At 33.1% G+C, this 27,280-nt stretch overlaps 2 protein-coding genes across 2 annotated transcripts; one reads left to right on the top strand and one right to left on the bottom strand.

The window, feature by feature from the left end:
- Positions 1–3,034: 3,034 nt before the first annotated feature.
- On the bottom strand, positions 3,035–6,098 carry LOC104234109 (F-box/kelch-repeat protein At5g42350-like). Its single transcript, XM_009787606.2, has 2 exons — positions 5,944–6,098; positions 3,035–4,951 (listed from the first exon to the last, which is right to left on the bottom strand). Exon 2 carries the CDS (start codon positions 4,940–4,942, stop codon positions 3,203–3,205), a length of 1,740 nt encoding a protein of 579 aa, XP_009785908.1. The 5' UTR covers positions 4,943–4,951; positions 5,944–6,098; the 3' UTR covers positions 3,035–3,202.
- Positions 6,099–12,555: 6,457 nt separating this feature from the next.
- Positions 12,556–25,355, top strand: LOC104234108 (apoptosis inhibitor 5-like protein API5). Its single transcript, XM_009787605.2, has 16 exons — positions 12,556–12,793; positions 13,046–13,207; positions 14,297–14,396; positions 14,481–14,546; positions 17,669–17,781; positions 18,040–18,111; positions 18,306–18,455; positions 19,170–19,235; positions 19,316–19,381; positions 22,807–22,917; positions 23,388–23,474; positions 23,560–23,666; positions 24,363–24,477; positions 24,574–24,639; positions 24,713–24,816; positions 24,903–25,355. The coding sequence occupies exons 1-16, from the start codon at positions 12,707–12,709 to the stop codon at positions 25,087–25,089; spliced, it is 1,659 nt and encodes a 552-aa protein (XP_009785907.1). The 5' UTR covers positions 12,556–12,706; the 3' UTR covers positions 25,090–25,355.
- Positions 25,356–27,280: the final 1,925 nt, after the last annotated feature.

Here is a 27,280-nt window from a genome sequence, read left to right as displayed (position 1 = left end):
TATTAGTTAACTGGGTAATGTTCTGTTACCCGGTAATTAATTAATTACTCGCAAAATTAAGAATTATTCTCACTTACTTGAAATATTATTCACTTTTCACATAACTTATACACCTTACTATTATGGTCATGTGGTATTTTGTATGGTACTAGTCCATAAATTCCGACTATTTTAGCTTGAGGCGTATTTTATCCCAAAATACCAAATTTCAACGAAATTCATTTCTTAGACTTGCTCCCCCTTTCATCTTCATGAATTTACTAGTCACTTGTGAAATAGAATAATCCTTATAATCTCCAAATAATCTTTTCCTTGGACTAATGTAAATTACCTTACGACAAATTCAACGTAAAAATCTGCAGAGTGCAACACCGTCGTAACTTATTACTGCGAAGCGTAACATTACCGTAATGTAATACTGCGGGTAGAACACTGTCGTAACTTAATACTGCAGGACGTAATATTGACGTAATATTGCGGGGCGTAACAATTATTTAGATATAATGGGTTTAAACAATTAAGAAAATATTTTTATATGGTTAATATTTGAATTGAGTTCAGTAAGTTTGAAAGAATAACATAAATTTTTAAAAATGCGGTCTAATTTAGAAAATAGAATGATAAAAAAATATTTGAATTTGAGATGAGAAAGTTATTTAATTTTTATCTATATTATATTAGAATGAGTGAGACAGAAATATATATTAAATTCAAACAAGCTAATAAAAATTCACATGACAATGTAATAATATTAGGAATTGAATAATATAATATCAAAAATAAAGACTAAATAGAGAGAAAAAATATAAATTCAGATTTTTTTATCATAGAGAAAAAAGGGTAAAACTAATTTAAATTTGAGATAAGAAAGTCTTTTATATTGTGATAAGAAAAGTAATAATAGCAAAGGTGTTACGATGGCTGGGGTATGATAGACCTATTCGTGACTGGCAGAGTGAGGTCAACTGGATAAGCAAATGTGCTAAAATGAGGAATGGGTATTGTGTGATAGTCACTTGTGTCTTTGGTACGATGGTCTATATTATATATAGAGAAAGGAACAAGCTAAGATTCCAGGGAGGCACAGTGATAGTCAACAATATTTGCAAAGAAATAGCAATCCACATACACATGAAAGGGGGTTCGATACAGAATTGAAAAGAAGCTCTTGAGAAGATTAATTGTTACCCTTAGGAATACTAGTATTGTACTGTTTTGTAATATCCTTAACTAGTATTGGGATTGCTTTGTAGCTTAAGAAGAAATACTTAGGCTAGAGCTTGTGGAAGAAGGTGTGTAGATGATCAACATCTACTAAAATGTAATGTATTTTTTTTGTCTAGAATGAATATAAATGCCGTTTAAAAAAAAAAGGTCATAATATGGGTAAGTCCACGTAACTCAAGTCTAATATACAAAATCAAAAACTAATAATATTGAATAATAAAAATAAATTAGAGATAATGTGAAGATATTTATAAATCATAAGTTTAGAAAATAAAATAAAGTAAATATACAATACTTAAAAATATTATTAAAATTTAAATAATTTAAAATTTTCAAGCAATATTTTTAAATCAAAATAAATATTTATTTTTATGATTAAATAATTATATATTTATCTATATTATATTAAAGAATAGTAGTTGATAATGATATTAAATAAAGTTACAAGTTAATAAAAGCCACACAAAACGTAATAAGACTATATATCAGATTAAAAAATAGCAAAATTACGTTAAATTATTAAAAATTTACTAATCTAAATGAAAGGGAAAGACTATTTGAGATTAGAAAGTTCTTAAAACTATGATGAGAATGCTCAAACTATAGATAATACCACAAAATTGAAGTCTTATTTATGAAAAATAAAAAATAAAAAAATAAAAATTTAAAAATAAAAAATAAATTTCTATATAGGTAATTTTACTAAAAATTAACTTTGTATCTTAAAACTAAAAAAGAAAGAAAATTTGCATAAAAAAATAATATGACAGTGAAAATATTGCTACAACATTCAGATATAATAGGTTCAAAATAATTAAGAAACATTTTTTTATGATTAAAATAAAATTTTAAAAATACAAAATAAAATTCTAATATAGGTAATTTTACTAATAAAATTAAAAATTAAATTTGCATCTTAACGCTAAGAAAGAAAGAAAATTTAACTGCATTTATTACAAAAATAATTATAAGAGAACTCAGTACACTTGGAACATAATAATCAAATAAATTAATCCAAAGTTATAATTTAACACAAAATATGATATTATTTTTGTTATAGGTGAAACATTAATGTAAAAACTAATTAAAATATTGTAGTAGGGAAGAGAATGCATAAAAGATAGAGGCAGTGTGAGGATACTTATATTTTAAATTAATTTAAAAACTAAATAATTAAATTATATTTTAAAATATTACTTTAAATTTAAATGATTAAAAATTCCGAATAAGAGGTTACAGGTGTCAAAATATATCAAATTTCAAGAATAAAATATTTATATTTATTAAAGACTATTAAAGGATAATAAGCAATACATTAATTTAATTAGTAAGCTAATAAAAATTATATAATATAATAATATTAAATAATAAATAATACAATAACTATAAGAAAAGAGCAAAAAAAAGAATTTGCATAAAAATGATGTGATAAATAAGACATATTTGACTTTCAGACAAAAATAAAGTGGTAGTAAAATTTCTATTAAAATAATATTATCTAATGTGATCAAACAAGACAGATCATAACATGACATGCTTAGTATTCTTTAATATTGACAGCGAAACGAAATGCAAGTACTAAAAATAAGGGTTATGCTACTATAAATATATATATTAAAAAAAATAGGCTGTCCACTACGAGATTTAAACAATAATTTCATATCCTTCTTCATAATTAATATCTAATGTTATATAATTTTTATCTTAAAGTTTATATTTTAAGGTTATTCGAACATGATTCAAACAACCTATATCACAATTTGATATGATTTTTGTCCGCGCATCGCGCGGGTTCTAATACTAGTAATGAAATAAACAAGAATATATAGATGAGTTAAACGCGCATCAAACGTCCAACAAATGGTAAAAACTGGCCATAACAAAAGAATATGACACTGCACATATTTTGACTAGTTGGCATTCAGAAGATCTGAAGCTGAGGAAACAGATGTTATCGTAGGTCTTCTTTGATCCGTCACAAGTGTAGCACTGCCATGGATTTAGTCAAGCAAGAAGCAGCATCCAATTCATGGGGTAGATGGTTCCTTGAGATATGGCTCCAGCTTGTTCCAGCACCAGATACTTGTCCAACAGTCAAGAAGTCTAGCACCTGCCCGAATATTTTGAACATTTCAACTCCAAATATAAAGTTTTTATCAGCAATAAACGCGGCATTCCAATCCATTGGGGCATCAGGATGTGTTGAAACTTCTGTCCAAGTGAGATACATAAGATCAAGCTCCCAAAGCTTTCTTACTGCTTTGTTTCTCCTGCCAATCTGACCTTCTCCTTCACACCACGAGACAGAGAGCATAAATAACCGTCCATTGCAGCATATAAGTTTAGGGTGGTATTCATGAACTCGGGGAGGGAATGGACTGATTTGGATTCGAACCCAATAGCCCTTCTCAATGTCATATGCTGCTACCTTATCACTTTCTGAATAAACATAAAACATCCCATTGCACACAACCCCCGAACAAGCTACTCCAAAATCTACAGGCAGCCTCTGGATCTCTGTCCATTTATTTGACATGGAATCATAAATTTCCCCAGAATCCAGAGGCTCGTCCCAGCATCCAAGACCCCCTACAGCAATCAAGAGAAAGCATCTTTGATCTTTATTTGAATGTTCGCCTTTTTGTTTGATAAACTTGTATGGTTTCACACTTGGCAAGGACGTAAGCTCGTTCTCATCCAGAGAATATCGAAACTGGCGTCTAACTGAAAGTCTATGAGGATCCTCATAAACATCAGATACCCCACCAACTCTTGGACGGTAAAATCTTCTGTCTCCTCGAGTTTGTTGATTCCTAATAATTAAACAATCTGAACTGATCTCATACGCTCCTAAAATAGGGGATGATCTTGCATGCTTCATTGGTGCAGCTTTACGCCACGTTCTCATCAAGGGACTAAAAGCGAGCATGCTTTTATGTGTCTTAAATGAACTCTTATCAACTTTCCCAAAGTTAGTAAGGCTAGAACAGCCTCCAACAACATAAACATCATCATGGATACCGGCAACAGAAAATAAAAACCTTCCTTTCAGAATTTCAGAGTTAATTTTGTGCCATTGGTTGAAGGAAACATCCAATGCATGTATTTCTGCAGAACAACAACCGTCTTTTACAACCCCAAAGAGAAAAACCCATGGATTCTGAAAAGAACCTTCTTGCCTCATTCGCCAGAGACGAGGAGTCATTGTCAAGTTTCTCCATTTCTTGCACACCAGCCTAGCATTCATGACACTCATAAAAGGAAGCCTTAATAAGCACATTTCAAGGATGTCATCCGGTAAAAACACATTCATGCTTTTGTTCTGTAGTGCTGCTTCAAGTTCTAGAGATTTCCTATTAGTCCTCCTCCAGAATTTTTCCCTCAGGCCATAAGCGAAGCAATCTACTGTGGTTTCTTCATTTCCACATATTGGGGCGTAGCCTTTGCCTTCCTCACTTGCATTTGACCTTCTTCTACCGCATGAATCCCATAACTCATCGCCGGTGTCAGCACCTACTTTGCAACCACCCCCTCTTCTGTATAGCATTAGACATCTCAAGGAGACGCCCCTGTCATCATCCTCTTCTCCCCCTCCGCTTCTATGGTTCTTCTTTTTCAATTTTTGGCTCACACTTCTGACTAGCTTTTTCGACACGCTTAAAGACTCCAAATCCTGTTGAATAGATTCTTCTCCTGTTAACCTTTCTGATGTCATCTTAGTATCCTACAATTGTGTTAAAAAAAAAAAAGGAATTATCTTACTGATCCCTTTCTATTGTATAATGACTATGTGGCATGTTTATCACATAAATCAAATAGTTGTTGGAAAATCAAGTCTTAGATGTTTCAACGAGACCTGAAATTCCAATACCCCCCAATAATTAAACACTCTCCATCTTCTATCTTGTTTTCAACAACAACAACCCAGTATAATCCCACTAGTGGGGTCTAGGAAGGGTAGTGTGTACGCAGACCTTACCCCTACCCTGGGGTAGAGAGGTTGTTTCCTATAGACCCCCGGCTCCCTCCCTCCAAGAACTCCCCACCTTGCTCTTGGGGTGACTCGAACTCACAATCTCTTGGTTGGAAGTGGAGGGTGCTCACTACTAGAGCAACACATCCTTGTCGATCTTCTATCTTGTTTTCAGACTAACTTTTTTCGACAGCGATGACAATAATATTACTCCACAAAGCTACATACTCAAATAAGAGAAGCACAAAGCCCAGACAAATGTGCCAAGAAATAGCTAATAAACAAATGAATGCAGTTCCCCCTTTCAAGAGTGATTGAGATATTTGACATATTCTTACACTAAAACCACTAGGAATCTAAAGGGTGTCTTCCTATATATTCAAAAGACACAACTCTTTAGGTAGAAATGAAGTTTATTTATTTTTCCTTGAAAGCAAGATTCATATATTTCTTCCTGAAACATCTTCAGATATACATCCCTATACCTAAAAAATCAATTGAATCTCCAAATAATCAGCTTAAATGAGCTAAAATAGAAAATACAAATGAAAAGCTTAGACAACAGTCACAAAGACAAAATAAGCTCAGGAACATTTAGGTTGACAAAATGAGCTAAAAGCATCCTGTTTATTTTACAAGATCAAAACTTTATCCCAAACAAATCTTGAAACAAGAGAAATAATTACATATCCAGATGGAATAAAAGCATGTAAAATTCAAGAAATAAAAAAAGCACAGCAAACCTCATTAATCAAGTCAGCAGAGCTCCAAAAATTAAAGACTCTTATCTTTTTTTTCAAACAGTTTTAAGATTTTGATGAGAAAAGCAGAACCCCAAATGAGATCTCATAGTCACAGCAAAAAAGAAAGCATCTTTGAGTTCAGGGAAGAAAGAATCAATCAAAAAAAGTAATGGGGTATGTATTCTCATGTGAAAAAAACAAGAAAGAATGTTAAAAAAGAAAACCCCACAAATCGTAATCAAAATAGGTAAGAACCTAATTTTCATTCCAAGCGAATAGTAGCGACTTCTTTTTTTTGTTCATTTAAAAAAGAACGATCATTTTTAAATTTGAAAATAGTTTAACTTAAAATTACAATTTTACACTTAATAAAAAAATTTATATTCACACAAATACTCTGGATCATTTTTAACTTATTTAGGACCAGAAATTCAAAAAAAAAAAATCTTAAATTTTGTGTCCAATCAAACACGTAATTTTTTTTTTCTTTCGATATATTATAGTGGTGTTGGTTGGAATGAAATTACTTAGTAAAGTTAGCAGGCGGAGCTCACAGCGACGTCTCTCTTTTTCCACATTCACTGCTCTATCTGCCTTTTGTTTTTTTCTTTATTGTTTTAAATTATTACTAGTACTACTATTATTTAAACCTTTTTTCTGATTTATTTAGATTTATTTTACAAATCTCAATAAAATGCAGTTCCAACCTATTCCAATCTACAGTTGTTGGCTCGAGATGCTATTTATAAAGGAAAAAATGACACTGCCTTGGATATATACAATAACAACAACCCACTAAAGTCCTACTAAGTTGGATCTGGGAGGGTAGTGTGTACGCAGACCTTACCCATACCCCGATAAGGCAGAGATATTGTTTTCGATAGACCCTCGGCTCAGAAAGATGAAAATAAAATAAGAAAAGACAATTCATATGTTATCCGATAGACCCTCGGCCGTTTGACACACACACACATATATATATATATTTGTTTTATATGTTATGTACAAAAAAATATAATATATAACTTTTATAAATTATTACGGCTACCGGATATAAATAATTTCGCTTGAAGGCTAAAAGCGATCTTTGGCCTTTATAAAGTCCCGTTTCGTTAGAAAATATTTTTGAGGCACTTTTCTTAAGAAAAAAATTGAGGAAAAAATGTTGCTTAAAATAACAATAACCTATACCTTTTTCCTTGCATAAACTTTTCCGAATATTTTCTCAATTTTTTTTCCAAAACTCTCTTCAAATGGGGCCTAGAAATGTTGTACATCAATATATTAACTACTAATAGTGACTATTGACCATGACTTGGTACAAGAAATCAAAAGTTTGAGGGCGGAAGAAAATTGAGCTTTACTGGATAAGAGTATGCAATAATTTTTTTTTGTAACAGGGGAAATTCGTTCCCACTACAATCACTGCTACAGCCTCTGTCGCAACCTTTATCGTTCGAGTGAGCACTCTCTGATAAACACTTAAGTCAAGTGGCATTCTAGAAAGAACAGGCAAAAGTCTTCTCCTTAAGCCAAGTAGCAGTCTAGAAAAAAGTCACATGACATAAGTAGTTAACAATTAGTTATTTAGTTAATAATTAGTTATTCGCTATTTTTTTAATTTAAATATCTATAAAATAATAAAATAAAATATTTTATAACAAAAACGAAAATTTAAAAAAAAAAACAATCCATTCAAATTATAAAGTAGTCTCAAGTTGAAGTTTTAAAATTATTTTAAAATAAAAAATTTAAATGATAAAAAATAAAAAACCTACCAATTTAAAATTTCCTTACTTTTTAATATAATTTTTGTTATTTGTTTTAAAAAAAGTTTATTTATTCAAAAAATATTATTGAGAATAATACAATAAAATAAAAAACAAAAAATATGTATCTTCTATTATATTATAAAAATAAAGTACCATACAAAAATTTAAATAAAATAATATGCTAATAAAAGTTTCTAATAACAATGTAACGACCCGACCGGTCGTTTTGAGCTCTAGCGCGTCGTTCGGTAGTTTGAGTCCTTGAGCAGCTTCACTTCAAATATTATGACTTGTACGCGTGGTCGAAATTGAATTTCGGGAGGTTCGAAGTTAATTTGCACAAAAAAATCTCATTTCGGAAGCTTTAAGTTGGAAGAATTGACCAAGGTTTGATTTTTGAGTAAACGACTTCGGAATTGGGATTTGAATGTTCCAATAGGGTCGTATGATGCTTTTGGACTTGGGCGTATGTCCGGATCAAATTTTGGATGATCCGGGAACATTTCGGCGCATATTGTGGAAAGTTAACATTTTGGAAGAATTTCATAAATTTCTGTTGGAGTACATTTCAATGTTATGGATGTTTGTTTGGGATTATGAGTCTTGGAATAGCTCCATATGGTGATTCTGGTATAAGGAACGCGTCCGGATGTGGATTTGGAGGTCCGTAAGTCATTTTGGGGCCATTTGGCGAAAGTTAGAAATTTGAAGGTTTTTGGAAAGTTTGACTGGGAGTAGACTTTTTGATATTGGAGTCGAATTCCGAATCCAAAAGTTGGAATAGGTCCATAATATCGAATGTGACTTGTATGCAAAATTTGAGGTCAATCGAACGTGATTTGATAGGTTTCAGCATCGATTGTAGAAGTTTGAAGTTCTAAAGCTCATTAAGCTTGAATTGGGGTGCGATTCGTAATTTCGATGTTGTTTGATGTGATTCGAGGTCTCGAGTAGGTCCGTATTATATTATGGAACTGGTTGGTGTGATTGGACGGGTTCCGGGGGGCCCAAATATGTTTCAGGATGGTTTCGGACCAAGTTTGGCCGAGTTGCTGCTGCTGATATCTGGTTTTGGTTTTGTTCTTCTCGAACGCCAAGGAGTTCAAGCGTTCGCGAAGAAGAATTTGTTGGCTGCTGATTTTGTGCTTCGCGTTCGCGGCAACGTGTTCGCGAAAGGGTCGCCCCGTTAAGCAATGCGTTCGCGAGCTGGGAATCGCGTTCGTGAAGGGTAATTTTGGAGCTAGAGCTGATATTGCTTTGCTAACACGAGGAGCTTGCCGCGTTCGCGAAGAAGGTCGTACTGGGCAGTGTTCTTCTAAATATCGGGAGTTTGGCCATTTTTATCTCATTTCCTCTATGGGAGCCGACCTAGGAGCAATTTTGGAGTGTCATTTTCATCATCAAGCATGAGGTAAGTGATTTCTACTAGTTGTGAGTTCCATACAAGGTTTATCACATGGATTTAGGTATGAAAATTGGTAGAAATTTGGGATTTTAAAGAAAAACTTAGAAAATTTATATATTTTTTGGATTTTGACCACGAAATTGGACTATAATTTGGAATAAATTATATATTTGAGTCTGTGGTGTTACGGGTAAAGTTTATCTTCAAAAAATTTCGGAATTCGGGCAAGTGGGCCTGATGGTGATTTTTATCAACTTTTCGAGCGGAGTTGAAAATTATTGTAAATTGGATTATAATGAGTATTAGAGTATATATTTATGGATTTGCACATTTATTGACTAAATTTGGAGCGTTGAGCATCAGTTTGAGTTGTTGGAAAGGCTTGGGAGCCGATTATGAAATTTCGAAGCGAGGTAGGTCTCTTTTCCAACCTTGTAAGAGAGAATTAGCCTCATAGGTGAATTGAATTCATGTGTGCTCTTATTTGCGGAGGCTACATATGCACGAGGTGACGAAAGTTCGTACATAGCCACTAATTATGCCTATGTCTGGGTAGTTTTAGGTTTACACCATGCCTCGTTGATACCGTTATTTGATTATATTTATTATTTGCCTTGAAAAGAGTCGAGATTGAGTATGCTTACTAATTGCCTTGAAAAGAGTTGAAATTGAGGATTTCAAGATTTGAAAGTTTTCATTTGAGTTTCGTATTTTTGAAAAGAATTGAGGAATATTATAATAATTTGAGAAATCTATGTCCAACTGCGTCGCAAATATATTCCGTGAGCGGGGTAAATTTTCACTACTCTCATGGGAGCGGGCCGTTTGCCTCGGCAGATTAATAGATGCATCTATGGTTCGTGTCGTTCGACCTTGACAATGCACAATTTATATTTATATGTTGGATCGGGCCGTATGACCTCAGCATGATTTGCGCATGATAAATCTTTGGAACTAATAATAATTGATATTGCTTCATTGGCTTGAGATATAAATTGTTGAATGACGAAAATAAATTTGGAAATTTTCTAATAGTAAAAGAATTGTTTACTTGCTTCTTGTTATTGAGTTCCAGCTGTTTTATATAATTCATGCTTAATTATAATACCGGTAATTTATTGATAGCCCATAGTAAGTGTCGAAATCGACCCCTCGTTACTACTTCTTCAAGGTTAGACTGGATACTTATTGGGTACGCGTTAATTTACGTACTCATACTACACTTGCTGCACATTTTTGTGCAGGTACATATATGTTTAGTGGCCTTGTGGGCGCAGAGGCGTGGTTAATGCGGGGACTTAGGTGAGCTACATTCCATGTTATGATCCAAAGCCAGCAGAGTCTCCTTCAGAGTTATTTATATTTTTCCTGTCTAACTTGTATTCTGGACATATGCTGTATTTTATTTTACTCCCTAGTTATGCTCATGCACTTGTGACGCCGGTTTTTGGGGTACTTGTTGGTTGTTCGGTATTGTAGTTGTGAAAACATCTCACTTATTGTGTAAATTTTACCTCTTATTATTTAATTGAAGGAAATTATGATTTCAAAAACTACTAAAATGAGTAATTAAGTTAATCAAGTATTGTTGGCTTGCCTGACAGCGGTGTTAGGCACCATCACGACCTTTAATAGATTTTTGGTCGTGACAAACAATGCAATAATACTAAATATTTGATAATATAATAAAGAAAAATATAGAACAAAAAAGTTATTCGATGCCTATATAAGCCTCATTAATTTAATGGAGATTTTATTTATTAAATTTCAGATAATATTATTAACAACAATAGGATAAAATTTTTAAAAAATATTTCAAGAGTAATAAAATATATATCTTCTATTATATTATAAAAATAAAGTAGTAGATAAAACATTAAACAAGGTAATATGCTAATAAAAGTTTCCATTAACAATGCAATAACAATAAATATTTGATAATATAATAAAGAAAAATTGAGGATAAAAATGTTATTCAATGACTATACAACTCTCTTTAATTTAATATAAATTTTATTCATTAAAATTCAGATAATATTATTAACAACAATAGGATAAAATTTTTAAAAAATATTTCAAGAGTAATAAAATATATATCTTCTATTATATTATAAAAATAAAGTAGTAGATAAAATATTAAACAAGGTAATATGCTAATAAAAGTTTCTATTAACAATGCAATAACAATAAATATTTGATAATATAATAAAGAAAAATTGAGGATAAAAATGTTATTCAATGACTATACAACTCTCTTTAATTTAATAGAAATTTTATTCATTAAAATTCAGATAATATTATTGAGAACAATAAGATAAAATTTTTTAAATTTTTTTAAGAGTAATAAAATATAGTGTATTATAAAAATAAAGTAGTAGATAAAAATATTAAACAAGTTAATATGCTAATAAAAGTTTCTATTAACAATGCAATAACAATAAATATTTGATAATATAATAAAGAAAAATTGAGGATAAAAATGTTATTCAATGACTATACAACTCTCTTTAATTTAATAGAAATTTTATTCATTAAAATTCAGATAATATTATTGAGAACAATAAGATAAAATTTTTTAATTTTTTTTAAGATTAATAAAATATAGTGTATTATAAAAATAAAGTAGTAGATAAAAATATTAAACAAGGTAATACGCTAATAAAAGTTTCTATTAACAATGCAATAACAATAAATATTTGATAATATAATAAAGAAAAATTGAGGATAAAAATGTTATTCAATGACTATACAACTCTCTTTAATTTAATAGAAATTTTATTCATTAAAATTCAGATAATATTATTAACAACAATAGGATAAAATTTTTAAAAAATATTTCAAGAGTAATAAAATATATATCTTCTATTATATTATAAAAATAAAGTAGTAGATAAAACATTAAACAAGGTAATATGCTAATAAAAGTTTCTATTAACAATGCAATAACAATAAATATTTGATAATATAATAAAGAAAAATTGAGGATAAAAATGTTATTCAATGACTATATAACTTTCTTTAATTTAATAGAAATTTTATTCACTAAAATTCAGATAATATTATTGAGAACAATAAGATAAAATTTTTTAAATTTTTTTAAGAGTAATAAAATATAGTGTATTATAAAAATAAAGTAGTAGATAAAAATATTAAACAAGGTAATATGCTAATAAAAGTTTCTATTAACAATGCAATAACAATAAATATTTGATAATATAATAAAGAAAAATTGAGGATAAAAATGTTATTCAATGACTATACAACTCTCTTTAATTTAATAGAAATTTTATTCATTAAAATTCATATAATATTATTGAGAACAATAAGATAAATTTTTTTAATTTTTTTAAGAGTAATAAAATATAGTGTATCTTCTATTTATGTTATTTTTAAAACAAAATTGTATATCAAGTGACCTTTCTCATAACTCACAGTATTACCCTTCTCCCACATCTTCAAAACCCCCTCTGTTCCCTCTCTTCATCTCTTAACCTCCGTTCACTTTTCCTAAACCCTAGCGCTCTCTCTCTCATTCGCTCCGCGACATTTCTCTTATAATATTATCTCATATTGTGTTTAACCTCCAATGGCGGAAGCTACTGATGATTCCAACGACATCGAGAAACTGTACGAGTTCGGCGAACGGCTCAACGAGGCCAAAGACAAGTCTCAAGTCAGTTATCTCTTATCTTTAGTTTAGTTTTCGCTTTTGTTTTTTTCTCTTAGGGTTTCTGGAAGCTTCCATTACACATATTTTGATTATTTAGTTTTGTGAATTGCTTGCTCATGTCTGTCTCAAGCCAGTAGTTTCTCAACTTCAGTGTTTATTTTTTTTTTTTTTTTTCTGTTAGGGTTTCTGGAAGCTTCCATTACACTCTGTTTGATTATTTAGTTTTTGTGAATTGTTTGCTTGGATTGAAAACAGCATAGGCAGGAATATGAGGGCATTATTGCGGCAGCAAATGGCAGTGGAAAGGCCAAGCAGTTAGCTGCGCAGCTTATTCCGAAGTTCTTCAAGTTTTTTCCTCAGTTAGCGGAGCAAGCTATTGAGCAGCAATGGTATTTATGCGAAGACGAAGAGCTTGGGGTTGGTATTCAACCCATACTTACTATTAACCTGTTATAGAATGTTGCTTACCATTTATTTTAGGTTACTAATCAATGCTATTAAGTGGAGTTACATGCGATTACATTTTAAAGTGACCTTATTGTTTAAGTAATATAGAATTTAAACTCCTATGACATAGCCTTGAGGTGCCCAGACCCTTTAAATGTATAAAACCCCTTGGGGGTGTTGGACTAATTTAAAAACGATTATTCATATCTCAAGTAGAAGTTATTAGATGGAACTCTTTCATTTCTTAACTAGAAGATATTATTTACTCTGTTCCAAAATCAACTCCAAATCATGCGAGTAGTCATCAGATGTGCTAAGGGACATATATGGCGTACATATTTAGCCAGCTTTGTTAGGTGGCTTGCCCAAGAACAATAACTATAATAAAGTGATAGTAAAACATAATTTGAAATCATAATTCAACATTCATCATCTTTCCAAGTTTCACAAAACACTTCAAAACCAGTTTAGGCTCCTTAGGACATAACCATAATTGTAAATCCATTTTATTATATTGGGAGAACCATTAAGACACTCACATTTATCACCATGTGACCAACATGGCTTATCCCGCTACACATTGTGTAAGTGGATAAAACATGATATATACCCAATAGGTGTGGTTTCCAGAGATACTCACGCCTATCTATTATCTATAATACGAACACCCATCTCAGTAACCCAAGGTAACTCCCAAAGCATTTATAACTAGAAGTTAGTATAAGTTATTACATTGAACTCTTTGATTTTCTAAATAGAAGATACTAATTACTCTGTTATAAATCAACTCCAAATCATCCGAGTAGCCACCAGACATATAAAGAGACATACCTAGCCTATGTATTTAGCCAGCTTTGTTCTGTGGCTTACCCAGAAAAATAACTGTGATGGTGTGATGGCATTAATGTGGTTGTGTCCTCATTGTTATATAATAGAAATTGTCAAAGAATAGTTGTCATTGGTAGCTTATTAGTGAAGAAGTTGGAATATCTTAGAACTAGGTTTGACTTTTACCGTGTGTTGTCTAATAAATTTTGTATTTTCTTTATTGACTACCAGGTCCGTGTACAAGCGATCCGTGGACTTCCGCTTTTCTGCAAAGATACACCTGAGCATTTGTCTAAAATTGTTGACATTCTTGGCCCGCTCCTCGTGGCAGGTAAATTTTGTGCTCAATGCCTTGTGGACTTGGTTGGTTCGTATCATTTGCTCATATTGATACAGTTTATACCAATTATGTCAGGTGAAAATGTAGAGCGTGATGCTGTACACAAGGCTCTTATGACCTTGTTACGTCAGGATGTGAAGAGTGAGTTTCTGCTCCTGAAGTTTAGCATTAAATCACCTCTCCCCGAAACTATAGAAGTCCAAGAGTTTCATGGTCAATAATTTATCTTCCACTTACATCTGTTATTACTTATTAGTAACATTATGAAGGTTTCTAGTGTGATTATTCATCACAACTATCCTTACTTTTGTATTAACTGGAATTCTCAATGTTGATGTCGTTAACGTTAACGAATTAACATTAGTAGTCATTACAATGTTTACTAGACCTACAATTACTTCTAATCTTACTACTTTACACGGGAAAAAAATGAGAAGCTACAATAACATCTAATCTTATCAGTTCAGGCCCAGCATGGTTGTCTGAATGGCAAACTCCTTGGTCATAGGGTTTTCTTCAAATTGACACAAGATATCCCTAGAGGACAGAAAATGCCTGAACTCTGTGACTGAAACTGGTCTTTGAAAAAAATAGGAAGTGCTGAATGTGTAGACAAGTCTAATAATCTCAGGAATGTCACTAACTGTTGCTTAATTCACTACTATGAAACCTAAAATATTTATAATCGTATTTATTACTATCTTGACTTATGAAATCAATCAATCAATCACCTCTACGCATCAATCCTAAACAAGATTACATAGTTGGCGTCAACAGTATGAATTTCTCTTTGACCATTTTACTATATTCGGGCCTTTATAAAACATATTTCATAAGTCATATACACAAAAAATATAAAAGCTACTTTTGATGTTCTGAAATGGCTGTACTATTTTGTGTTTGTGGATTCTAGAGCCGTCAATATGGGTTTGGCTTGTTGGGCCAGCCCGGCCCAATGCGTGATTTAGTAGGGCTGGGCTAAAATTTTTGGAGCCCATTTAAAAATGAGGCTTTTAAGCCCGGCCCGAGTAAGCCCGTGAGGCTTCATTGAGGTTGGCCCGGCCAGGCCTGTGGGCCTAATAAAATATTTATTTAAAATAAATAAAAAATAAAAAGTATATTGCCTCTAGAGATGGAAAGTTAGAATTGGATCTTTACTTAGAGGAACCAAAACTTGATCTTGAGAAGTTTCAAGAGATGGATGTTGTCATGTATTGGAAGGACCATTCTAGAAAATACAATGGTGGCGCATGATGTACTTAGTATTCCTATTACTATTGTAGCATCAGAATCAACATTTAGCATTGGTGGCGTGTTCTTACAAAGTACATAAGTTGCATTTATTATGAAAATGTCCAAACACTTATTACTAGAAATTGACTGCACAGCTTTTCCCAAACTCAAACTGGAAATATTTTATGTGAATATGAATATTATTAGTTTTTAAAATTTAATTATTCTTAATATTTAACTAATTAATATTGCATATGAATTGTAAATGTAGATGAAAGTGAAGATGTTAAGACAACTTTGTCATAAGTGGATTCAAATGTGTTTGATGAATATGATGTGTTGGATATCTCATAAGCGTCATGGACGTTCTCTTGAATAGTTTGTTTTGAGTTTTGACTTTTAGTGAATGAAATATAGTCTTGTTTTTTACCTTTTTAGTGTTTATTGTGATATATTGGAACTATATAAAAAGTTATTAAATTTTGCGAAAATTTTCCAATAAGATATTCTTTAACTTTTAAATAATTATCTTTTTTTAGGTAAGAACTTAAAGAAAAATATAAAATTATATTTTAAATATTGATAGGCCGGGCCGTGGGGACCCGCGGCCCACATAGGGCTGGGTAGGCTGACCATTATAAGGCCCATCAAAATGGTGGGCTAGCCCAGCCCATCAATTGCTAAAGCCCGCGTGGGCCGGGCTAGCCTAGCCCGGCCCATATTGACCGCTCTAGTGGATTCACATAAAATCATGTAATGGAGATTTTTATGATATTATTTTTGTGAAAAAGAAGAAGAGGAGAACTGTTGTTATATTTGGGTTGATTAACAAATGTAGAAATGGACTCTTAAATAGGAATTTCGTGCTGTATGAATAAGAAAAATCTAACTCTTGGAATTCTTAGTCATAGGCTCATAGCATAATTATTTTGATAAGTAATTATGGCATAATTATTAAGAGTATTCTACACAGAATTCTTAATTATTCTCTTGGCTAATAGAGTTTTTCTTTTTTCACGAGTAAATGAATTTCCTCTTGGATATTATATTTATTAATTATATTTTGTACAATATTCTCAATAGTTCACTTACCCTTTAACATGCTCCTTCTAACTCAAGATGGTGAACAAATTATGTTTACTGAATGCATAAATAATAAACAGAATAATAAATAGACTTCATAAAAAAAAAACAGAATAATAAATAGACGTACCCGTGTGGTGAATAATCACCAAATGAAAACCATGAGGGAGTTCTTTGTGATTTGGGAAAAAACTGTGGGGCATTGGCATCTGCGAGGGTTCACAGATTTGATTAATATAACAGGCGCGGTCAATGTTGTCTTTTCCATTTTAGGGAATTATTGAGTTGCTCAGGTAGTGTGGTAGTGCTGGTGGATGACATTACTGTGAAATGAAGTGTGGTTTGCATCATAAAGGCCTTTTTGTTATCTCGGTGTTAGTGCTGGCAATCTAGGTGGCTCGTGCTGTGAGGGCAGACTTGATGGGGTGGCTGCCTTTTCTCCTGAGTGACTTTCTTTGTGTGTGTGGTGTGGGGGAGTGGGAAGTTGTTATGCATTCTCAGTAACTTAGTTGAGTTCGTAATGTTAAGATTAATATTTTCTTGAACTGTTTTGCATGCAAAGGATTTCACTATTTTAGTCTGTCATATACCATACCAAAGAATGAGGTGCGTGCAATTCCATCTGGGCGATTCTGAACACTGTTTGGCAATTTAATACACCTGCAATTTGGGTGCAGTACCCTTTTTCCTGGTTTCTTTTTGACATCGGCTTTTTTCACATCTTTCCTTGCACAAGGATGATAGTTAGTGTGCTGCCTTCAGTGCCTTGATACTAAGCTACCATGCTATGGAAACTGGTTATATTATTGGTTTTCTGGTACTCACATTATATTGATGAATGCTTTATAGATATTATGTTTGCATTTATTCTCTAGGTCAGGTGTTTGAAATCATGCAATTCACATTGGTTATCCTGCTTACGATTTGGTTGCACTTGTCTATTGCAGCCTCTTTAACTGCTCTGTTTAAGCATATTGGAAGCATCGAGGATCGGAGTGCTGAGGATCTTAGCACTTGGGAAAGCATTCGTGAAAAAACTCTGTTATTTCTTAGAGATAAGGTGTTTCTCTACTCTTGAAGTATTTTCTCAAGGAAAAGGAAAATGAACTCTTCCCATTTGATTTATGCTGGCAGTCAATTGACTAAGAAAGGATGAATTTAACACGGTGACTGCAAAATGTCTTTGTTGTCCACATGATCATGGATTTCCAGTTCATTTGACTTGGACTAACTGCATATATCTTTTCAGAAGTGTTTATTGGTGAACTCCATACGTTTGTGGCTGATCATTGCTATAATGAATCCCATTATTTTGCAGGTGTTCCCGCTTAAGATGGAGCTCCTAAAGCCAGAGGAGGTGCAGAAGCATATAACTACTTTGGTAAAGCAGGTACGGATTGGTATCATGTTGAATTTTCTCAAAGAAGTTCTCTTTCAAATTCCCAGTTTCTTTTATATCAATTTTCTTTTTAAATTTTAGGGCTAAAGATACTAATCCACATCAGATGGTTCTATTATCGGTATCTGTGGGTTTTTAACTGTCCTTGCTCTTGTTAACCAATCCAAAAAATTGATGTTTTGTAGAATTTGCAAGATGTAACGGCTGCTGAATTTAAAATGTTCATGGACTTTTTGAAAAGCTTGAGCTTATTTGGCCGTGATGCTCCTGCAGAGCGTATTCAGGAGCTTGTTGAGATTATTGAAGGTCAGGCTGATCTTGATGCTCAATTTAATGTAAGTGATTTAGTTCCTTTCCTTTGTTGGGAGGCAACCCTAGTTTTGTATGGTTGTTATGTTATTGGTGTTAAGCAACACTTCATTACCATGGCTATGCTTGGGTGATCACTGCTTTGACTAATGCAATCTTATAACTGCATTTTTACTGATAAATTTTTTATAACTGCACTACTGTTCCCCATTAAGGCTCGGGATTTTACTCAATTCGTGCTCAATTCTGAGTTCTGCTTGCTTTTGTGCATTTCCTCTTCAGAATCATGAGGGTACACCCAATCATTAAAGGTCAATGCTTTTAGGATCTGAGAAAGTCTACTTGAATTTTGAACTGAATATGTTTCCAGGCCTTTTAGAAGGTAGAAGGAAAAGAGATTTGTATGGTTAAAGAAAGAGTCTTTGTTAATTCTAATCCAAAATGCTTTCCGGGAAACTATTTGATCAGAAAGGTCAGTAACGTACCATTTCTTTGAAGATCTCCAGTACAGGGGTATAGTCTTGGTACTACTTTACATAGTATTTACAGATAGTATTTCGGTGGTTTTATGAAGACCTAAGGTTAGCTTTTGATCTCTTACTGCCCTAGGTATCTGATGGAGTTCATGTCCACAGTTTCCTTTGCATTCGCTGCAACCTTCCCTTTTAACAGAACTCAGAAAAATTGATACCTGCTGCCTTTGGAATATGCATCTAAGTGCTTGTTTACCTTTCTGGTAGGTGTCAGATGCTGATCATATCGAGAGGTACATATTATGCCTTTCAATGGCACTTCCCTTCTTCAAGGTGTGTACTATTTTCCCTTAAGTTGTCCAATGTATAGTACTCTTGCAGTAGTCATTGACTTCACATTCATTTGTCTTTAGAGGGGTGCATCGGCCATTAAGTTTCTCAACTATCTGAACAAGCAAATCGTGCCTGTTTTTGACAAGGTAACCCTTATGATTCCTATATTAGTTTCTTCATGCAGTGAGTGCATTTTACGCACTTACAGTTAGGTAATGTGCAATTACTTTATAGTACTAATGCAAATGTTTCTGCTGCAAGCTTTATTTTATGTTTTTTCCTGATTTTATGCATTGATGCAGTAGAAACATTTGTTTCTTGTTATTATGGTTAGAATGCGTAAGATCCATTACTCTTCTGTATACGGTGAAGGGTCGCTTATCAACAGTTACTAGGTTGGAGTTTGGACACTATAGATTAAAGTAGCAAATTATTTTGTTTGCTGCTAAGGAGGGCTTGGTTTGGATGAGAATTAAACAGTGTTTTGAAGTGTCGAAATAGAAGAGACGAGTACCAGGTGGTCTATTTTTGGATTGATGATCAGTTATGATTTTTGAAGAGAAGGGAACTAGGCTAAAAGGAATTCCAGGAATCATGAACAGTCGTCGATTCCTGAGGCATCTTATTTATGTTTAGAACTTCATTATACAATTTTTTGATTAGGCCAACTGCATCATACAATTTGAAACAGCAACTTTTACAAAAAGCCTATGTTGATTGGACTAATTGACCGAGGAGATTTGTTGCTGGTAACTACAGGTTGGAAACATCTGTTTCTTTCCCAAAAAGCATAGAAAGATCCATAATTGTCCCTATGAAGCTACTTTTAAGCTTAGACGAATGCAATAGCTTGACCCGGTTACAGTGATGAAGTATAGTATTCTAGAAATTAATGAAGTACCACTACTGCTGGGAAGTTCCAGAATCACAATTGTCGGAGAAAAGAAAAGAAAAACACAACGGAATTAGGACTACAAAAGAATAAATTTTTTTTTGGACTAAAGTGACTAGGCCGGAATCAGTATATATTGTAAGTAGCCATTGCATGCATAATTTCTTATTGTGGTTTGGCAGAATCTTATGATTTGATGCAATTTCTTAGCAAGTGTCCAACTATTGTCGGATTTTTTTTATCTCAATAAGATAATACACTAGAATCTTGATTAAATTAAGTTTTGGCACTCCAAACTAATTAATTCTTTGATTTTGGTGCATACTAGCTTCTGCTATTGGTGTATACTAGCTTCTGCTAGAAGCGCCATCTATGATATTATTTATTGGAGAAAATTTTGAATTCCATACTATACTAGCAGAGAAGGCTTAGTTTATGACCGTGCTTTCAAAAGCACAAAGAAGCAATGAGGTCCATGAAATTCAAAGCGATAAGCGAGAGGTGAAGCGCACTGTTTACGGAAAATAGAATTACAATACACATATGAATTTAGTGCTATGGTAGTCAATTTTAATTAAATTAACTAATCTCAACTACAATAATGCTGATGTTAATCCAACTCAAAGTTGAGATGTGAAGAGTCGACTGTTTCTCATTAGAATAATTTTGTGCGTCATTTGAAGCTTGCATTTTTTCTGAAGCGCAATGCATCATCCCTGAAACACTTCGCATCGCTTCATTGCTTTAACAGTCAAAGTGATAGCTTTTAATAACCCTGGTTATGCCTTGATCTGATAGTGTCAGCACACAATTATATCTCAAAGAATGGTGCTCGTAACATGTTAAATATAACAATCCCGATTACAGAATCAGAGATTCAGAGTAGTCAAAAGCGAGAAGTGCTAAGGTCTTTTAGAGCTTTAAATGCAAAGTGCAAGTAAAGTGTGGGCTTCAGCCAAGAAAAGCGCCAATGAAGAAAAAATAGAAAATAGAAATGTAAAGTGCTAAGTTTTGTTTTGTTTTTTTACTTCATAAAAAAAAAGAAATGTAATGCAAGAAAAAGTAACTATAAACACAATAATGATTTTTTGGACAAAAGAATAGAAAAGGCTTATATATATATATATTTTAAGACTCGAAAATTCATTGAAATTGGTTATTAAATCTTTCCTTATTTAAACTAAATACCTAAAATTTAGGACTTTAAATTTGATTAGAATTTTACCTTAACTAAATTTTTAAAAAGTCAATTATTTGGAATGTTAGTATAAAAGTTTTAGACGTTTTTTGAAGTATTTCGGCAATTAAGTGACATCCTAATGACACTCTAATTAATGTTTCACTTTTCTATTGATTCTGGCTTCTTCAATCACTCTAGACTATTATAAAATCACGAAACTTCAACGCAAAATTGATCGACTTTTTAATATTGAAAAATAAATTTCATATTGGACGATATCATCGTTTAGTTAGTACTTTCTAATATGTAGGACGTTATCAACTAAAATTTTGACTATTAAATCTTTTTTATTTAAACTATATAGGAAATCTAATATGTGGGAATGTAATCGCAATAAGATAAATTATATTAGTTGAGTAAGTTAATTTTCACAAGAATTCATAATTTTAGGAATTGTTATTTCACTCGGAACAACAATAATCCGGGTGATATTATAAGTCTTCCACTTTAAAATACCAAGATACGAAAACTTAAAGCAAATTGTATAGAAATCATACTTAGGAGCTCACGATTATTTTCAGATTGCTAAAATTTTAATATTTAAGGTTGGTAATGTTGAAAATGTTAGCTATTTAAGCTATTCTTTTTTAAGAAAATGTTAATAAAACATTTTCTAAAGTGTTGTCATAGTAGTTTCTTGTAGTGTCGAGAAATCCATCTAGCGGATAAATATTGCATGTAATGCAAAAAAAATATCAAACTAGGAATATGTGGTTAACTGGTATTACCAATTACTAATGACTATTGAGTTAAAGGAAGTAACAACATATATTAGCAAGTATCATCTCTTATCATGATAATAATCGAATCAACCTAGAAAGGATGGCATGAGAACCTAAATCTGTCCCTAACGGAAGTCCAAATAATAAGGCATTTGTAGAGAAGAGATCTTCTTTTATTGAGTTGATAAATGTGATTCATGTTCCTGATTTTTTCCCAGTAGTTTGGATTTTTAAATTTTTGTTGATAATTCAAACACTTTTGTGCATAATATCTATGTAACTTGTATTTATTGATATGAAATACACGCGCAACATGCCTACGGTAAGACTACTATATGTTATACTCTTAAATACAGAAATCATGACTGAAGGTGAACACACTTTAGACAAGAGGGTGAAAAAACTATAACTAAGCTATATGTATGCTGTTGTGCCCTTAAAGACAACCCATTGGTGAAGGTGCACATGTCTTAGCACCTTGATGCCTAGTTGCCTACACTCTGAGCGAGGAGGAGCGCACAACCTGGCTTCAGGGCTTAGGCACGCTTTTAGCGAGCCTTTAACAACACTTTAACTACACTTCTCCGAGTTTGAGTTTCTCTCTCTCTCTCTCTCTCTCTCTCTCTTTTTTTTTTTGGTTTTTTTACCACTCTTCGCTGGTCCATATTTTATGATTAGGGTTTTCAAGTTTTCAAGGGCAGTAATTTTTTTTTTCAGCTTCCAGAAGAACGGAGATTGGACTTGCTAAAGAACCTTTCTGAATGTTCACTTTATGCAACAACTCAGGATTCTCGACAGCTGCTTCCATCATTAGTTCAGCTCTTAAAGGTTTAACTTTGAAGGTTTCATGAATATTGCATTTGGAACTTTAGAGTTGGGTAGATATGGAGATTCTATATGTGTTCCCATCACTTGCTGCTTATCCTTTTTCTCTTAAACATCAATGCTTCTATTTCTGGTTTAGTACGTGAAAGTACAGGGAGAACACACAAATACATTCTTGCTCTTGCCATGTCTATTGCATAATTCATGAAGTACAAAAATTAGTGTAGTTTGTTTTTTGTGGTTGCTTAGTGTCATAAGCTGTACTGCTGTTATTCAGTCTAGTTCATTGCATTTCCTATCAGCATTTGTTTTTAGCATATTATTGATCTTCTCTCTTCTAATTGACTCCTGTGCATACAACATAGTTTAGGTATGCTCTTACTAGTTTTGCTCTGTGTTTCCAGTCACTAGGATCCCCTATTGAAATGCTTTGAAACTCTTGCTGAAAATGACGTTCTGGTGTTTTCTCTCAGAAATACATGGTTCGAAGAAAGATTGAAGAAATTAACTACACGTGTATTGAGTGTTTGTTGTATACCTTTCACCATTTAGCTCACAAGGTAAGAAAGTTCCTTTTCGCCATGGATAACATACCTGATGCATGGAGCCAACCTGCTTAATACTTCTCGATTTGGAATTTTATAGGCTCCAAACGCCACAAACAGTCTCTGTGGCTACAAGATTGTCACTGGACAACCATCAGATAGACTGGGGGAGGATTTCTCGGAGCAATATAAGGACTTTACCGAGAGGTGCTTCTACTTGTTCTGTTCGTTCATGTTACAATCAAACTGTATAACCAATGCTTGCTATTTCCGAAGACATGATGCCAATTAATGATTAGATTATGTTTTTGATCAAGAAAATTCATTTTGAAGTAAAAATGGGATGCCGGCTTCAATATCAATATTCTGGTTTGTGGAAAACCATCTATTTTTTGTTCATGCAACTGTATTCATCTAGCCGAGTAGCGTCATTCCCAAGAGAGCATCTCATTACGTTTTGTTTAACACAAGAAATATCAGACACCCCTTTCTTTTTCCCTTAAATATCGAATATGGTGAATTGTGTGTGTGTAAGGTAATTTTCATGCATCTCAAGTCTACTTTGCTAACCTGATGACAGCTGAATATCCTATGAGCACCACAAGTAGTCATGCAATAAGAGGGTTTACACCACTTTCAGAATTGAGAGAACTGGGGGCTTTTCTCTTTCCTTTCTTCCCCCTCTGAGTAATTGGTAGGAATAAAGGCCGAACATTGGGGGGGGGGGGATTTTTCTGTGTCTTTATTGGGTTAACAAGAACTTAGGAAGAGGCTGTGGGTAGTATGGAGCATGCTCCTACTAGCCCAAGTAAAGGAGAAGCTGGGGTTCTGTCATATTGTAGTTGTTGCTGGTCTTTGCTTTTAATCTTTTCAGGCTGACCGTCCTTCATGTTGATAAAACAGGTTGAGCACGGTTGAGGATTTGGCTAGGGCTATGATCAAGAAATTAACCCAAGGAATGTCAGATCAAAACAAAGCAATGGCTGCTGCTAAAACAGAAGATGAAAAGGATGCAATTGTGGGTTTAACCTTCTCTCTCTCTCGCCCTATCCTCCCTTGTAACCAATTTTTTTCTTCTGTTGGTGTGAACTTGGCTGTTTTCTATGATCTGCAGAAGACGCAGAAGCAGAATGCTACCTTTACGCTTCGGGCTTGTAACAATATATTAGCAATGACCCAGGTAACGCCTGTTGATTTTGCACTTTTTGTTCTACAATCAGCATGCTAGATGTGTGACATCATATATATCACAGCCATTGCATACAAAAACACCAACTTTTATTGGAGATCAAAAAGTAAATTTATCATGGAAAGAAGTCGCGAAGCCATCGGGTCCTTCAACTGCTGCTGTTGCAGGGTATGTGGATTGTTGACTTTAGTCATCGGTAGTATTTCTCATTGATGAAGATAGTAATGTCTAATTATATAATATTTTGGTCACAGTCAGAAGCGACCAGCTGCTACTACAAATGTGTCGAGCAATAATGCAACAAAAAAGGGCCGTGGAGCCGGTGGTATGCAGCACCAGCTAGTTAACAAGGCATTTGCAGGTATATATGATGCTGGAAGAAGCAGTGGAAGAGGAGGTAGGAGTTGGCGTGGCCGTGGAAGAAGAGGGTCTTACCGCTAACATGCACGCTCCACTGTAACATTAATTACTTTCAGAACGATCAGGTGATCTTTTCCCTCGGTAGGATTTGGATATATCTTATAGAGACCCAGATGAGTTGTTTAGGCATCTAAAGAGAAGGCAGGTTTATTGACAGAGGTTCTGATTCTGTAGATTTCTTACTGATAGTACTTTATTTTCTTTATGTAACTTAAGTTTGTACTACGAACCTATAATAATACAGTAGTATTTAGTTGTTGCTATGAAATTATGGAATTTCCTATGTTCGTTTTTATCGCATTAGTTTGGTTGAATACGCATTTTCCTTGTTGGTATGATTTGGCAGCTCATCAAGAGGCACTGAAGGAAATTGAAAAGACAGATTCATGATGAACTGATTATGCAAAAAATCTCAATGGTAAGATTCTTTCTCGTGTTCAGATTGGAGCAAAGCCCTGAACATGACACAAAATCAGAACGAACACACTAAAGGGTAGTTCGGTGTACAAGGCATTCCACGTTCATGCAGGATCAGTGAAGGACCGCACACCTAGGTTGTAGCTACACAAACATCTGATAGATCAAAAGCAAAGTGTCCTAGGTGTGTGCCTTTGCCCGAGTGTTCTCGAGAAGTTTTATTTTGTGTCTCATACAACTCCTTTTTGTCTCACAAATTTATGGACCCCAATCTTACACTTTTGGGTCCACAGAAATCTGGGTCTACAAAATTGTGAGACAAAAAAATTGCCTCATACAACTAGTGTCAGTTATACGAGACACAAAATAAAATTTTCCCGAGTGTTCTTATGTTTGTTGTGTTCTTTCGCTCTAAGCTACTGATTCTTTGCAATGAGTGCCTAGGTTTTTGGCTTACAGATAATAAGGAAAAAAAAAGAAAAAAAAACTCATTCGGGGTTCAGTGGAATTAGAATTTCTACCGTTGCAATTAAGCCTTTATTTTAAACGCTACAAATATATTTATTGCAATTTACACAAAACTATATTAACTCACTATGGTTAATTAATTGAATTAGATGAGAATGCATATGATTTACCATAGTTAAATGATTGAAGTCCATATGCAAGACACATGTCATGCATCTATTGATTTGGTGTAAACACCTGGTGCGGATAAATTTTTTCCTTACAACCATTGCAGTGGATAATCAATGGCAATGGTTCTATAATCGAAATCTTGTTAAACATTATCCAGATCAACTAATTTTCGACGAATATTTTCTGAAATTGCAGAAACAGATTCTAGTTAAATTCGTTAAATTCTTTTACTATGGTGGTCTGTCGAAATAAAAATAATTGCTGGCAAAAATCATCTGAGAAATCTAGAAGTTTAACCTTTTTTGTCGATAAATCCAAAAGCTATATTATTTGTTGAAAAAATGACACTGTATGACCACTCTCAAAACAATAGCCAAATAAGTGTGTGTGTGTATATATATATATATATATATACACACACACACACACACACACACTCTGTATGTTATATATAACAATTATATAAATTTTATATACTTTTTCGGCTACCAAATATAAATAGTTTCTGGCGCGGGCTAAAAGTGATAATACCTTTTTATTTTTGTTTTTGTATTTCTATCTTTTCAACCCGGATCACACTCATTGCTAATCAGGTTTATTTTAGAGGAATTTTCAGAAACCACTATAGTTTAGTAGCTATTAACTTTCTACAGCTACCACATACATAATTACTTCCTATAGCTACTATTCAGTTGTTACGGTAGTGTATTCCTGCTGCTGTATTCATGAATACAACATCAAAAAGCGCCTAAAAATCAGGGATGTCCAGTTGTATGCGCATGTATTCACATGTATTCGCGCCATGTATTCATGAATACAGCAGCAAAAACGCTTAAAATTAGGGCAATCCAGCTGTACGCGCATGTATTCACATGTATTCACATGTATTCACGCTGCTGTATTCATGAATACAACAGTAAAAAAGCGCCTAAAATCAGGGCAGTCCAGCTGTACGCGCATGTATTCACATGTATTCGCGCCATGTATTCATGAATACAGTAACGACAATCACCTTAAAAATAGGTACGTCCAGCTGTCTAAGAGTAGAGGAAAAACATAAATATCGTATTTCATGCTTCAATGTAGTACATACTATAAATACTTATTTTGCTATAAAATATAAAAGGTAACTATAGAAAATAATATTTTAAAATAA

The sequence above is a fragment of the Nicotiana sylvestris genome, chromosome 8 (assembly GCF_000393655.2).
Source record: "Nicotiana sylvestris chromosome 8, ASM39365v2, whole genome shotgun sequence".
In the NCBI taxonomy this organism is placed as follows: domain Eukaryota; kingdom Viridiplantae; phylum Streptophyta; class Magnoliopsida; order Solanales; family Solanaceae; genus Nicotiana; species Nicotiana sylvestris.
Note: the sequence above shows the minus strand (reverse complement) of the source record. Positions and strands in the feature narration are given on the sequence as shown.

What these genes read in the sequence shown, in the direction of transcription:
- LOC104234109 (XM_009787606.2), bottom strand. Translation starts at nt 4,942, where the DNA reads ATGACATCAGAAAGGTTAACAGGAGAAGAATCTATTCAACAGGATTTG.
- LOC104234108 (XM_009787605.2), top strand. Translation starts at nt 12,707, where the DNA reads ATGGCGGAAGCTACTGATGATTCCAACGACATCGAGAAACTGTACGAG. An exon ending in ATATATTAGCAATGACCCAG is followed by an intron (nt 24,640 to 24,712) that starts GTAACGCCTGTT and finishes TATATATCACAG; the next exon opens with CCATTGCATACAAAAACACC. An exon ending in TCAACTGCTGCTGTTGCAGG is followed by an intron (nt 24,817 to 24,902) that starts GTATGTGGATTG and finishes TTTTGGTCACAG; the next exon opens with TCAGAAGCGACCAGCTGCTA.